At 24.3% G+C, this 15,181-nt stretch overlaps 1 protein-coding gene across 1 annotated transcript; it reads right to left on the bottom strand.

Annotated features, from left to right (window-relative positions):
* Nucleotides 1-2,428: 2,428 nt before the first annotated feature.
* Nucleotides 2,429-14,978, bottom strand: LOC145832605 (dynein axonemal assembly factor 4-like). Its single transcript, XM_082939911.1, has 9 exons — nt 14,839-14,978; nt 14,430-14,580; nt 13,161-13,294; nt 12,077-12,353; nt 11,478-11,623; nt 6,423-6,523; nt 6,176-6,256; nt 3,430-3,608; nt 2,429-2,744 (listed from the first exon to the last, which is right to left on the bottom strand). Exons 1-9 carry the CDS (start codon nt 14,959-14,961, stop codon nt 2,644-2,646), a joined length of 1,293 nt encoding a protein of 430 aa, XP_082796037.1. The 5' UTR covers nt 14,962-14,978; the 3' UTR covers nt 2,429-2,643.
* Nucleotides 14,979-15,181: the final 203 nt, after the last annotated feature.

Below are 15,181 nucleotides of genomic sequence, written 5' to 3'. Positions count from 1 at the left end.
CATAACTGAGTTGTAACATATACTAGAAGTACAAAATACTTAGTTTTCATTTTTAATAAAATTAGCACATACAAAGAAACTTTACAGATTTCATTAAAGTATAGTATGATTTACAGTTTATGTTTTATACTCATGTATATTCTTATTTGTATATCCTATATGACAGTGCTTCTGAACCTTTTTCTAGTGGCGGAACCCTTTTCAAAAGTTCAACTTTTCCGCGGAACCCCTGATTTTAATTTTACATAAACTGTTAAATTAAATAAATGTTCTTTTTTTAAATTTCAAAAGGCTTCGCGGAACCCCTGAGAGGCGTCGCGGAACCCTAGGGTTCCGCGGAACCCTATTTCAGAAGCACTGTTATATGAGACATATGTTTTTATTTTTAATAGTACTTTTACAACTTCTGCCTTTTAATGTTCTTATAAAACTTTATATTGTATTTTTCGTAGTTGTTCTTGTAAAAAGAGCAACAAGAAAAATGTGAACGTACATGTTCGTAAGTATTGAAATCTAAGGGAGGAGACGGTGTGGTGCCCATGGTAGACTATGGTTTTCATAGTCAAAAATGGGTATAAAAAAAGAGTGCAAACCTATTTTTTCTTAAAAAAGAATCTTTTTAAGTTAATTTAAGAAATACTACTCAAAAAAAACTATTATTTAACAATTATATTAACTTTAATTTTCTTTTTATTGTTTTAATTAAAACTGCTCTAAAAATGTATGGTGTGAGGCTCGATGATTAAAAGGTCTTTCTCCACAATCCATAGTTGTGAGCGTTCACTTTTTTCTTTCTTTCTTTAAATATTGATTTACATATTAATTTCTTTTTTTTAATTTTAAAATTAGTGCAATTCAAACCTACTGCTGTAAATCAGTACAAACTACGCTATCATCAACAAGAAGATTTTTAGGCTTACTAATTATACAATTACTTTTACCTTACATATAGATTAAAGATCAAAAATGTCTTTTTGTATAAAGATTGAGGTCGAAGTTAAGCGATTTGTTTCACAGAAGGTTTCAGCGAATCCTTTTAACGCATCTTTCATACATTTGTACAATTTACTGAGTTTCAAATTACATGCCGAGCGATTTGAATAGTATCATGAACTTAAAAATTTTTTCAAAGTTAAATTATGAATTTAAGAAGGAAATATTTTAACTATTATGAACCTACAAGGAACTTCCTTATTATTTTGCAAACATGTTAAATGATATTCTCTTTTGTAATAGGTTTAAATTACTTAAAATTTCAAACTAGATACTACATTTTCTATTGAATGAAAAGAAGTTATAAATAAAACTAATTGGCAAGAGCAATACACACAAAAACTTAAGTTGTCTAGGTTATTAAAAAAGGTGTATTATCAATTTTATTTCAACAGTACAACTGGAAAAAACAGACAAAATTGAGCTTTTTTTAACAAATTATTTAAAATGTGCCCTTAAGCTCATTTTCAGTGTTAAAATTATAACTTCTAAAAGTTGCGCAGTCTGCAAAGTATTTTAAATAAGTCTAACCGGATAAACGATTTTACGAGTATATTTTGCCCGGAAACTAGAAAAGTTTGTATAAAGCTTAATTTAAAGCTAAATTTAATTGTATAATTTTTTTCATATACTTATTCTTTGTAAGTTATATATATATATAGAGGTTAAATTACAAGCTAAAAATATTAGTTAAGAAAAAATTAGGTTAAAATAAGTTATTTAAGGTCTTTTTTCTACCATCTTTTAATTTTCCGATAGTCTAACTTATACATCAGTATGTGAAAAGTGCTATTACCTAAAATTTAACCTGTTAGTTTTTCACTAGTTCTGCTGTGTTCTCATTTAACTTCTAAATGAGTAGGAGTTTTGTAAAAAACTATATCTTTTTTAACGCATACAAACAAGTATAAAATTTTGAAATTATATAACTTTGTTACATGACCTGTTTTAAAATATACTATTAACTTGGTGTTGCAATGATTTTTACGATGTAGTTTTGAAAATTTGTTTTCATGTCAGTAATATACTTTAAATAAAAAACTATGGCAATAACTGCACATACTTTAAATTATATTATTCGTTATGTTTTGGCGTAGTGAAAATATACTTTTGTAATGTAGTACTTTTTAAAACTATTGAAATAAGAAAGTTGAAAGTACTTTATATTTATAGCAGGGTTGTGCTAACCTATTAGAATTTTGTATAAGTGTTAAATGCATTACAAAAATTAAAATACTAGTGTTTTTATGCATGCTATCTACTTTATAGCTATAAATTTATAACCTCAGAATGTTTTTGACACCAATTATTTTTCTTATACTGAAAAGATTAAATATCTTTAATGATAGTATTTATACTGTATAAAGTAAAAATCAACAACGCTTTCTAAAAGCTATACAAATTGTTTTTGTTAAAGTTTACTGAAACTGTCGTATGTTCCTTCAAGAAGCTGTAGAGTATAAAAAAGTATAAAGTAGTACAAAAATACTAAAAAATAAAAACTGTTAGTGTTTTTTATACAGTTTAAAAAGCTAGCTGTAACAAAAAATCAAAAAATTTATGATAAATAATAAAAGAGCAAATCACAGTTAAAAAATCACAGTAAAATAATATAAATTATCATTATTCCCGAGTATAATTAATGATTAGTTATTCTTCACTTTGTATGATTTTTCTTAGTTTTTCAGCATCTTCTATTAAGCTTTTATTTTTCGGATCAATTTTCAAAGCAGCTTCATAATCTTGCAAAGCTATAAAAGAAAAATTATTCGTTTAAAGGTGAAAGTTAAATAATTAATAACATTTAAAAGAATCTGAAACAGTAGGGGTAGAAGACTAATCATTTAGTGTTTACTATAGTTAAAATTAATTATTGTGAACATAGTCTTAAGCATGAAATAAACTTTCCAGCCATTACTTTTAGAACTTTCGTCATTGAAATAAATTAGTAATCTTTTGGTCTGAAACATCTTAGACTCGAATTATTAGCACGAAAAAATGATATTAGCTTTAAATTTAGTTTCGAGCAGTTTTTGTAATTGGATCCTTGTTCGTTTTATAAACAAAAAGTATACAAAAAACCATAAAAAATAACAATTAAAAAAAAATCAATATTTAAAAATAAACTGTGTGGTTAAAAAAACAAAATTATAAAAATAATAATAAATTTCAAATTATTAAGTTTAATTTTTTAGGAAACTCCCAACAAGCATTTAAAAATTAGCAAGCATCAACAAGGAACGTTGTTTAAATTGCACGAATCGTAACTTTTAAACGAATCTTTTACAACTGATGTCTTTAAAATTTTAAGTAAAAATTAAAAGTTACACTTTAAAAAAGTAGGTTCGTGCAAAAAAAAAAGGCGCAATAACTTAAGTATGAACGTATCAAAAACATATGTTAAAACTCGAAGCTTAATAAATACAAAAAAAAAACCTTCTACATATAGCTCGAGGTTGCAAAACGCAGAAGCTCTTCTTACGTGAGATTTGAGTCGAAGTTTAGCGTTTTGTTCAACAGGAGGGTTCAGCAAATCCAAAGCTTTTGACGCATCTTCCATACATTTGTACAAATTCCTCTGTTTCAAGTGGCATGCAGAGCGATTCGAATAGTATCTAATGTTAAATTTTATTAAAAATAAAACTATCAACTTAAAAAGGAAGTATTGCAGTTACTGTAGTTTTATAAGGAACTTCCTTTTTATTTTGTTGACATGAACAATACATTAATTTTTTTATGTACAGCACAATAGTAGTTGACATACATAAAAATTATATATGCAATCAAAGTAGTAATACCTATAAAACAAAAAGAAACAAGAACCTTATAAGCGAAAGTAGTTATCGGAAGTAATAAAAAGCTTAAGTTATACTAAATAAACTTTTTTTAAACGAGAGTGAATAATCAAAACTATTATGACAAAATAATTTGTTTTTAAAGAAATAAACGTAGTTCCGTGCTTGACTACATTAGATAAGTCACAAAACTTTGTAAATAGTGTAAAAACTTGGAATTTATTCAACAGATACATGATAAAGTTTATAATAAACGAAATATTTTAAGGAACTTTGTTGATTATGACATATACTGCGCATTTTGAACCAAATTTTCAATTAACAGTTATTAGTTATTTAAAACTTTATATAGCTACTTTTTATGTTTAAATTTAAGTTAAAAAATATAAGCTCGATAACAATAAAGTTTATTTATACACAACAATGTTAAAACTTGTTATCATTCTTTGCGTGTTTAAAATTATCATTTAATCACTACACTTTAGCAAAGTAGTAAAATACAGTTATTTTTGCTTATATTGTAATACTAATTATATATAAGTTTTCTACAAGTAACAGATTTTTATTAACTTAAATTTTTATAAAAAAAATTATTTACATAAATAAATTTCCAAACTGTATATAATTTTAAACAAGGGTTTCCCGAAATCACTTCATAAACGCCCCATTAGCAGAAATCTTAAAAATAACTCCTCCCATGTACTAGATATCACTCCTTTACTACATATTACCCATTTAAATTTTTGCCGACTTACTAATTAACGTCTCCTGATAGCCAAAACCTCTAAACTAGGGGCTATATTGCTTACTTTAGGAAATCCTGTATTACACCAAACATGTCCAACTTTTTTTCACTTTATGGGTCGCATTGCAAACATAAACATATAACTACGCAACAAAAAAAAAACAACTCTTAATACAACTGGTTAGACAAAATGCATTATCATACGTTGTAATTTAAAAAAGAAGAAAAAAGTCTATTAATTGATGTTTAACAAAAAATATCTAGTTAGTAATTAGAAAAGATAAACTTCATAAACTTAATTAATCGATAGTGAACTGCATGTTGGTTATCCCTGTTTTAAACTTACCTATTTTATATGAATATTTAAAAGAAATTATTACAAGCAACAATTATTTTTTCTTTAAATAACAGTTTATATACAAATAAATTTAATTTAATTTTATGCTTTGTTATTAGCTTTTGAAATCAGTGGACCAGTAAATCTAAGTATTAGAAGTAAGTATTAAGATACCCATAACGATTTAAAGTACTGGTTTAAATTAATTAAGTTTTTTCAGTTTGACATTTTCGTAAAAGGAAATTTGAATGGAACTTTAAAAAAAAACTTTTTATATGAAATTTGTTTAAAATGCGTATTGTAAAAGATTAAATTGAAAATGTAAAGTAGCAGGCATTTTATTATACCAAAAGTTTGTTGTGTAGCAACATAAAGGTGTGGTCAAACTTTTTTGAAGTAGAAAGTCGCAAGCTCTTTTAATATTAAAATTGTCTTAAATTGCGTGACAGCAAATTACCATACGATTTACGTTACACTTAATCTCGACAATTGAGTAAAATTTTGCTTAAAGCTGTTTAACTTTCTAATAATTTGAGTAAAGTTATCACAAGTTTTTTACAGCTTAGTTTTACAAAAATTTGCTATGTAACACACACTTAACGTTATTTAACTATGTTAACCATTAATCAAAGAGCATACAAAATCTATTTTAAGAACAGTCAGTGTTACTTATTATGATCAACTGCTTTATTTACAAAATAACCAAAAATAATTTACCAAAAATATTTAGGTAAAATTAAATCTATTAAATTTATTTAATAGTTATAAGGTTATAAAAAAAGGTAAACTGATAACAGCTATTACAAGAATTCTTTTGTTTTCAGTAAGCTTCCTAAATTTATGGTTCCTTAAATCAAATCGAAAAACTGATATAACAAAAGTTTTTGATTAAAATAAAAATTCCAAAAATCAATGATACAGTACAATTTAAGCAATCCTACCCTATCATTTCTTTTATAAGTTCGAAAAACTATATTTTTATTTAACCTTAATAACAACTAACGACCATTCAGTTTTTCAAAGCTTTAAAATATTTAAACAAATACTATTTTTAGATTGATTAGAAACTGAAAACAACATAATAGAAAGAACAACATGTTCTTAAAAATTTTATTTGGAAAAGTTGTATTGTAAACCGTAACCATACTCTTAAGAAAAAAGTGTAAAACTGTATAACTTAACAGCTTTGCACTTCTTTCAGAAGAACAAAATGAAACCTACAAAATTCCTACTGAACTTTATACTATATAAAATCCTCAGACATACTTTAAAGTTGCTACAAATCAAAATATTTTGCAAACTCACAAAGCCATCTTTGGTCGGATTCTAATTGCTAATGTGTAAGCGTTTACTGCTCCCTGAATGTCCCCAGAAGTAAATAGCTCGCTGTTGAAAATTACACTACTTTATTTGAACATTTATAATATTTTTATTCTATAGTTATTACTAATGCTTGAAAAAAGACAACAAGGCTTAAAAAAATCAAGAAGCATCAGATTTCAAGAGCTTTTGATGAACAACACCTTTGAAACAATTAAAACCAATCAAAAACCTCGCTTTATCAGCCAACCAATCAGGGTCTTGCTCATGTTCTTTCAAATCCGGATCTTCGATTTTGAATGATTTTCTTGCTTCGTATTGTTTTTCCAACCACTAATAACGCATGTTCGAGTTTTAGAACAATTTAAAAATGAACAAAATAATAACTTGCTGTAACTAACTTGATAATCATATTTAAGTTTATGTCAATACTTCAAGATATAAACTATTGTGTTAAATTATTAACAGTTCTTATTAAACTTATTAAAGTTATAAACTACTTAATGAAAAATTTTGATAAAATAATTACAAAACTTTATAATGTCATTCAAAATACTTAGCGTAGGCTTTAAGAGATTTATAGACATTTAATTTGTTTTCAAGTTATTAGTAAATTATATATATTTTTTTAAATTCATTACAGCGACAAACAAAAAAATAAAATCGTTTGCTTTAGTCAAAAAAAATTACAAAATTTCAGTAAAGTAAAAAAAAAAACGATAAAAAAAAATAAACAAGGGGACACATGGATTAGAACCGATAAGTATGCAGCTTTATGCATACTATTTTTATCTATAAAACCGAACATTATATGATCAAATGAATATTGAATGTAATTATACACTATTTATATATTAAGCTAAATATTTACTCACTAAATTAGTTATTTGAAAACTTCGACAGTTCATAAAGACGGGATAAGAATATTGATAAATAATAGACAATAAGTTTAAAAATAATTTTGTACTAATGCTAAGAAATTTATTTTGTAAGTTCAAAATTTTTCAAATGAAAACGAATAAGAAAAATAGTAAAAACTTTTTGCACTATGTGTGTTAAAACAATATTTATATTTAAGTATTTATAAAAAAAAAATTTGTAGACTCAAACTTAATAGGTTAAAAGAATAACACTGTATAACAAGGAAGCGTGACTCATATTCATAAAAAATCTTAAACATGTTACTTTAATTAAAAATTTTAGAAAACGGATGAAGTATCATGATTAGTTTAAAATGCTGCTTTTACGTTTTGCTTTAAAGTTTTTTATTTATACTTACATTCTTTATTTAGAGAATATGTATTTGTTATAAAAATCTTAGGAATGTTTATAATAATTTTTTTTAAATTAAAAGTTTCAAAGCAAGATACTTTTCACTTAACAAAGTATGATACTATTTAACAAGTTTATATAAGTTTGAATGTTAAAAGTAGGACACGGAGAAAACTCAAGCTAGCTACAACTAGCTCAAGTTAGTTACATTTCATCAAAAATTACTTAAAAGTTTTAATTTTAAAACTTTATTTATTTATTAAAAACTATTATACTGTTAAATTTCAGTATTTATACATTTATAAAAATGTTAGGAGAGCTGAATTCTTTTCTCTGAGGTAACTCTTAAGTCAGTTTTTTCTTAAGCAATAGTTTTTTATTAAAAAAAAGTTTAAGAAAGCATCTAATGTCTTTAACTACTCTTTTGTTTAATTTATAGATTATTTAATATAGTAGCAGTAAAAAATAATATTAAGAATACGATGTATAAGTATTAAAAATTAGCTAACCATGTAGTAGATTAATATGTGTGAAAAAATTAAGTTATAGTTTAAAGTAAAATTTACTAAAAAAATCAAAACAAACTGTTTCAGAAAAATTTCATTGAAAAAATTTCACTAAAAATGTGATATTCGAAAAATTTCAAGCTTGCGAAACTTTTATACTTTTTGTTAGAATTTCACGCACGTAAATTCTTTAGATTTTATTATTACTTTCTCTTTAAAATTTTCGAAGAAAAAAAGCTTTTATTTTGCAAATATATTTTTGCACGGTGGTCATAGTTAAAATGATATATTGGTAATTTTAAGAACATAAAAACTTTTTTTTGCAATTAATAACAGTAAAGTTCAAAATTAATGTAACGCATTTACATAAAATTTCATTTTTATACTAGTAAAACTTACCGAAGCCTAAAGGCTAAACAAAAAAGAAAATTCAATATGGTGAAATTTTACTAAGATGAGAAAATTAAAATGCTTGTGGCTTATATTCAAAAGCTTAATATTGAGAATTTTTTGCTTATTTAATTGCAAGTAAATGTTTGTGACAAAAAATTAAAAACATAAAATTGAAGAATTCATCTATGTGAAAACTATGGATAAAAAACTTTAAATACAATTTAAGTTATAAGTTTTATCAATAAAAAAATGTTGTGCGAAACAAACTTGATAGTGTATACGAGGTTATAAGTATTTTACATTTAAAGATACACACCATGACATAATTTCGATAAAAATATTTGAAATTTCTTAATAAGAAATAGTTTATAAGAAAAATAATACACATAGAAATACTAGGTTGCAGTATAATAGTTTACAGTATAAAGTAGCTTTTCCGTTTATCTGCACAATATTACACAATCTATAGTTTACAAAAAAAAAATTGCAATAAAATTTCAATCAATTAGTTGCTCTGAATGTTATTTTGAGTTTGTTTAACTTTATGTATGAACTAATGTTGATGATAGACTTATTTAGTTCGAGTAGATTTTCAACTTTTCTAAACTCATAATAAAAACAAATTTATTCGGAAACCTTGTGTAGTTAATAGTTAGCTAATATTACATGATACAGTAATTTTTTTTAATAAACATTTTTGTGTTCAGCTTAATTTAGTCTGTATTGTCAAAAATTAAAATGTTTCATACTATTTTTTTAAAATAAATACAGAACTATGTATGGAAGAGCTAACTCTTACCCTTGTTTAAAATACTTATACTTTATAAAATGCAATATAATGATAATATTCTGGCAAAAGTAAGACATAAAGCATAAATAGATGTACTGTAGCACAAAAGAAAGTCATAATCCCGGCTTAATTTAAATATGAACCATTATGACAACACATTAGCAGTAGCTTGCGGCAATAGGAACCTAGGAAACTTAGTACCGCCAACAGTACCTGAGAAGAGAACTTCTAACACCAAGAAACCATTTGTTAAAAAGAAAAAAGAGACTTGCACGTGTAAGAGACGAAAACGCTCGGTTATCGCCGCACCTACTTCAGACTATCATGTGCAGTTTGCATTGTCTTCTGAAAACTTGATTTCAGTGAAATTTAATTTTTTAAAGAAAAGCTTATTAGAGTGTGTATGATTTAGTGTATTAGCACAGTAGAAACATATTTGTTGTAGAACAAATAGGTTAGCTTTTACACAAGATTATTTTTCGTTTTTATTTATAGTAATATAGAAAAGCTATTTTAAAAAAGTTTTCATTTTAAATAAGTTGAAAGACTTGTAAATATTTTTCGTTTCTTATATAAGATATTTTGTTAAAAACTACTTAATAATTACTACGTAGCGGGATTTTTTTTTAAAGAAAACGAAATCTTAAATTAAAAGTCTTGAATAAGTAAAAAATAAAATTTTTAAATAAATTAATTACAATTGTACTTATTAAAACGAACTTTCAAAAAATACAGAATATTTTAGTTTATCAAAAAAAAATCATTTCTAAATACACTTCAAAAATAAAGATAAATACAAGGGTATATAAACTATTTTATTTTTTTATTTTAGAAGTAGAAAGTATAAAAAAAAAAAAACAGAAATGCAAAACTTTTTAATCAAAGTTGTATTGTGATTACTACAAAATTGTGCAATTCAAAATAAAAACATTTGATTTTAAACAATAAGTCTTTAAAAGTTTTGTTTTGTTTAATTTTATGACATATAATTGGTATATTTTTATTTATCGTATAACTATTTTCGTCTTTAAAATTAAAGCTACTCTAAAAAACTTAACTACTTAATCTTTAAAATAGAGTGTTGAAAATTGCACTTAAGTGTAATATTTAATTACAAACAGTGTATATAATACCTAATTAAACTTTAACCACTGTTTGTAATAAGTATAAATAGCAAAATTACTTTAGTATCATAATGTGTGGTGTATAGCAAATAAAAAAAAAGCTAGTAAAATATAATGAAATTGATAGTCATTTTCTACGCAGTTGATAACTTGGATTTTAGAAAATTAAACAATAGTACCTATCGTTTTCTTTTTGAATTTTGTGAAAAAGTTGTTCAAGACTAATAACTATTTGTCAACTATACTTTTTCTGTTTTTAAATTATCAAGTTTACTTTAGTAGCTTATGTTTTCAAAGATATCTTTTTAATCAACAAGTGTGTTATTTTGGTAGATTTTAACAATAATTAGGTTAAACTATCAAGCTATTAATTGTCAAAAGTGAAGTTTGAACAGAAAAAGATTAAAGTGAAACAAAGCGTACTAAGACTGTTATTTTAAGTTCAATTACGTCTAGCGCATATTTTAAACGCATGATAAGCCAAGATAAAATTGATTGAACAATCTACTAACTAAACATTACCATATTGAAATCGTAGCTAAAATAATGCTTTTTTATTAGTGTATGAATTATTTTAATTCATTAAACAGTAAGAGTTAAATAGTTGTGTTTCCATGCAATTTTAAAATTCACTGAAATTAAAATTAAATATAAGCATCAAAAAACGTACAACCTTACACTATTAAAGTATTTAAATTACTTCTTTTTAAGTACATCAACTAGATCAAAGATAGAAACTATTTATTTTGGTGAGTCTTAAGTTTTAATCATTTACAAAAAAATTAAGCCCAAACGTTGAGTTTTGCTCTAGATTAAAAATAAACTAAAGTTCAATTCGCACATATCTAAATAAACAAAATAAGTTGTTAAAACAAAAAACTTTTGATTAAGCTAGTAAGAAAAACTTAAAATTATGTTTAACATCGCGTATAAACTTCAATTGAAGAAGCTACCTTAAAAGTTGATAAGAATTTTTATTGCGTGACAAATTAAATAAAATTTTTATAGACTTTATACCTACAAGCTTTTCAAACTCGTCTTTATACCAACAAAGACAGCTTTTCATAACAATAAGAAAAAGGAAGGGTTAAACTTTAAAACTGTAATGTTTATTTATTCCTGTTTTTTGAAATAGCGTTAGCTTTTATGGATTTACAATGATAATAAAAATATTATCTTATTGGTTTTAAAAATTCTCTTACTTCATTTTCTTCCGAAAGTTTTGATTCTCTCACAGGTGTTGGAAAATGTCTCGGGGTGAAAGACACTGTTATAGATCCTTGATTTTTTCTGACTCCTCCACTACGCTTTGTTGTTGCTAAATTAAGGCTTTTCTCACTTGTTTCAACTGTGTAAAAATTAAAAATAAGATTAAGGTGAGGACCAGCTGGCTAAAAGTAACATGTCTTGCGAAAAAGTCACCTTTTAAAAATTAGCTACTTGTGAGCCATCAAAGCAAAAGTAACATTACTAGTATAATCATTAAATATAGCATGTCTTTGAAAAAATCCATTAAATTAAATTTGTATAGAAAACTAAATTGCACAATATTGTTTTTGCATGTATATGCATTTTTTATTAACTTTTGCATCAATTGTTAATCAAACTTTTAGATTATAGTTTTCTAATCAAAACATAAAAAAAAATAATATTATTGAACAGCTTATAGAAAAAACACTTATTTGTTTTGAAATCAAGAACTGTAAATATTTTTTAAAGTAATGTTGTTTATATTATCTTAAATAATGTTACATACATATATAACAATAATACAAAAAAAAAACAATGTTGGAAAACTTACCTGGTGTAAGTTTTTTATTGCAAACATCATTGAATATAATCTTATTGTCTGTTGTTTTGAAACTTTCATCTTCTAGCTCTGTTATTTTAGTACAACTTTCTTCTAATATTTCTTTTTCTTTTTTTACACCATAAGATGCTGATTTTTGAGCATTTTCAATCATGTGCTTTTCATTCTCCCTCTTCTTAATTTCTTTCCAAGCCAATAAGTCTTTTTGAACCTTCTCCCTTTCGTTATTTTTTATTTCTTCTATTCTTGACCGGTCCCCTTGTTCTAGCTAAAACATTAAAACTTATTAAAAAGTGGAAAAATCTTTCTCAAAATTACTAGATAGAGACCATACATAAAATATTGAGAAAAAATGATTTTTGGTAAACGTTTAATATAAATTTAAAAAGTTTCATATCAAAAGGTAATAGATATAAACAAAACTTACACGCTGTTATTTTTACAAAAAACTTTTTGAATATTGTGAAATATTACATAGCAAAATATTTATTAAAGAATTTCTCTACAGGAAATTACAGCAGTTTCCTGTTATGAAAAGCTTAATTGAATATAATACAGGTATAAATATCATAATTTTATTCAATAAACTATCTTGAAGGGTAAGTTAAGTTTTTAAATATAAGTATAATTCAGAAAAATTTATACTAATTTTACATATTTTGAAAATATTTACAAGTTCATCAAGTTATTGTACAGCTTATAAACTATTTAAAGTTATTATTACTTTTTTGTTTATTTAGCGTAAATTTAGTCTATTAATTAAAGCTTTATTTGATATTTTTTTTACAATGTTTTCATATGTTTATATATTTACAAAAAAAAAAGCAAAAACTAACATACATAGCTAAATAAAACTAAATTAAATGGTTAGCAGTGACTGTGAGTACCAAAATAAATAAAAAGTCTGGTTCACAACAGATGTTAAGTTACCAGACGTTAAAAACGTGATTAAAAGCTAAGTGATGTTAAAAATAATTATAGATTTGTTTTTTACAAATATTACTAAATTATGTTTTATAAGTTATAAAAGTTTTGATTTGTTGTGTGGTATATATAATTGTTTTTTTAAGCATACTTTCATCATTTCTTGGACAGTGTACTTTTTTGTTTGGTCTTTACTTCTTTTTCTTTCAGTGATTTCTTCATTTGTTTTTTTCTGAGCTTTCTCAATTGCTTCTATTTTTTTACTGAGCACATATTTTTTGTCATCTACAATAAAAGCTCAAGTTGTAAAAGAAAGTAGTAGAACAGACTTAAAAATTCGAGCATAAAAAGTACTTTCTGTTTTTAAGCATTAAAATTATTAACTTAATTTTATTAGATAAAACTTATTACCAGATAGAATAGGTATTCAATATGGTTGTCATAAAAGGAACACTTAGTTAAAAAGTTACTAAATAAATTGCACAAACGTATTGTGAAGCGCCTTAAAACAACAACTTTTAAAACTATGCAATACTTTAAATGTTTTATAGATTTTGAAACTAATTAATTTGTAGTTAATAAATGTTTGATAAATATATATAAACTTGAACAAAATTGCTTTTTTGTACAGTTGTAAATAGAAAAATTGTTTTTACTATATATAGTGTGCACAAAATTTAAAATAAGTTTTTAAAGTTTACATGACAATAACTAAACTAGTAAAGACATTACATACTTTTGGTAAAGTCTTAGCATATTATTACACAAAACTAATAGACTTTATTTTAATTAATCTTTTAAAAACATTGTGCAATTGTCATGTGTAAAAACAAAAACTAGATCAAAGTCTAAAAAACTGCATATAAATGCAAATTGAAACTCCAAATTTTTAGTCGTTACTCACTTGTTTTTTAAACATTTAGAGTATTTACAACATAAAATCATTATAAAAAGGAATAGTTCAAAAAAAAAACCTATTTTAAATGATATTTTCATAAATTTTATGACATATTTTTCTCTTTATGTTTATGAAAAAATATTTACTACCAAAATGAACTAAATGCTTTTAACTTTTTTTTTATTTAGTAAAAGTTTAAAATACATACTTAGAAAAATAAAAATTGATGACATTAATTTTTTTTTAGAAAATTTATTGATATTATACACTCTTTATCTTCTGTAGTATTCTATATACCAGTTTCAATAAAGGGCTATTTTAACTAAAACCATGTTTTCTACAGTATACTGTGCACACTGCACAGGAGCACACTTTGTAAAATACTGATCAAAACAATTATAGAATAACTTTTATAATTTTTAATTTAAAAATATTTAGTCCTAAAAGATAAAATTATTCTTTTTAAGTTTATATACTGAAAAAATTAATAATTACACTGTACTAAAAAAAAACTATGCTTACCACTTTTAGTAGATAATAACCTTCCCCACAGTTCTTCTTCAGTTTTAGTAAGGTTGATACTTACTAGATTGTCTCTTATTATGGTAGAACTTTTAGAATCATTTATAGGCTTATATAAAAGTGCTTCAAATAAATAAGGTGGAAAGTGAACCTAAAGTTTTAGAAGCAAATTTAGTCAACTGAAAAATCAACTAGCAGTATACAATTTTATTATCTGGTAGTTGGAAAAAAAAGATGAATGACTTTTTTTACAATTTACACTTTATTTGCTTTTGAATACTATCAAGTTTTGTAATTAGTTTGATTGGTTTAACATAACACTTTTAAATTCTTAACCAGCTTTTAAAACTCCAGCTAAATTATATTTATGAATTTGGAAAAACTTACAAAATATTCCAATTTAAATAACCTTCAAAAACTCTTCACCACAAAACACATCTGCTTTAGATCTGTTTACACCTTTCAATGGAACATGGATGTTAATACTTTTTAAGTTTTCATTCCAATCATAATCTTTAACAATTATAGGCATTTTCTAATACTATAAATGCTGCGTATCATATATGAGGTAGATTTTAAAATAATATTTGGTATAATTTAAACTTAAAATGTATTCAGCAATAATTAATATTGATAATAATTTTTTTTAATATCTAAAAAAGCAAAACAATAAAATAGTATATATAAAAATCATTGTTTTAGTTATACAACAAATAGTAAAACTGAAAATTTAAATAATAATAGTGGTCATG

This window comes from Thalia democratica, chromosome 1, assembly GCF_965202585.1.
Source record: "Thalia democratica chromosome 1, ktThaDemo2.hap1.1, whole genome shotgun sequence".
Taxonomy (NCBI): Eukaryota; Metazoa; Chordata; class Thaliacea; order Salpida; family Salpidae; genus Thalia; species Thalia democratica.
The sequence above is the reverse complement of the archived record's forward strand: the minus strand, read 5'-3'. Positions and strand labels throughout refer to the sequence as shown.

Excerpts from the sequence above, each read along its gene's own strand:
- LOC145832605 (XM_082939911.1), bottom strand. The coding sequence starts at position 14,961 with ATGCCTATAATTGTTAAAGATTATGATTGGAATGAAAACTTAAAAAGT. Across the intron at positions 12,354-13,160 it reads CTGTCCAAGAAATGATGAAA|CTAGAACAAGGGGACCGGTC; the intron begins GTATGCTTAAAA and ends TTAATGTTTTAG. Across the intron at positions 6,524-11,477 it reads AACTTTCGGAAGAAAATGAA|TGGTTGGAAAAACAATACGA; the intron begins GTAAGAGAATTT and ends ATGCGTTATTAG.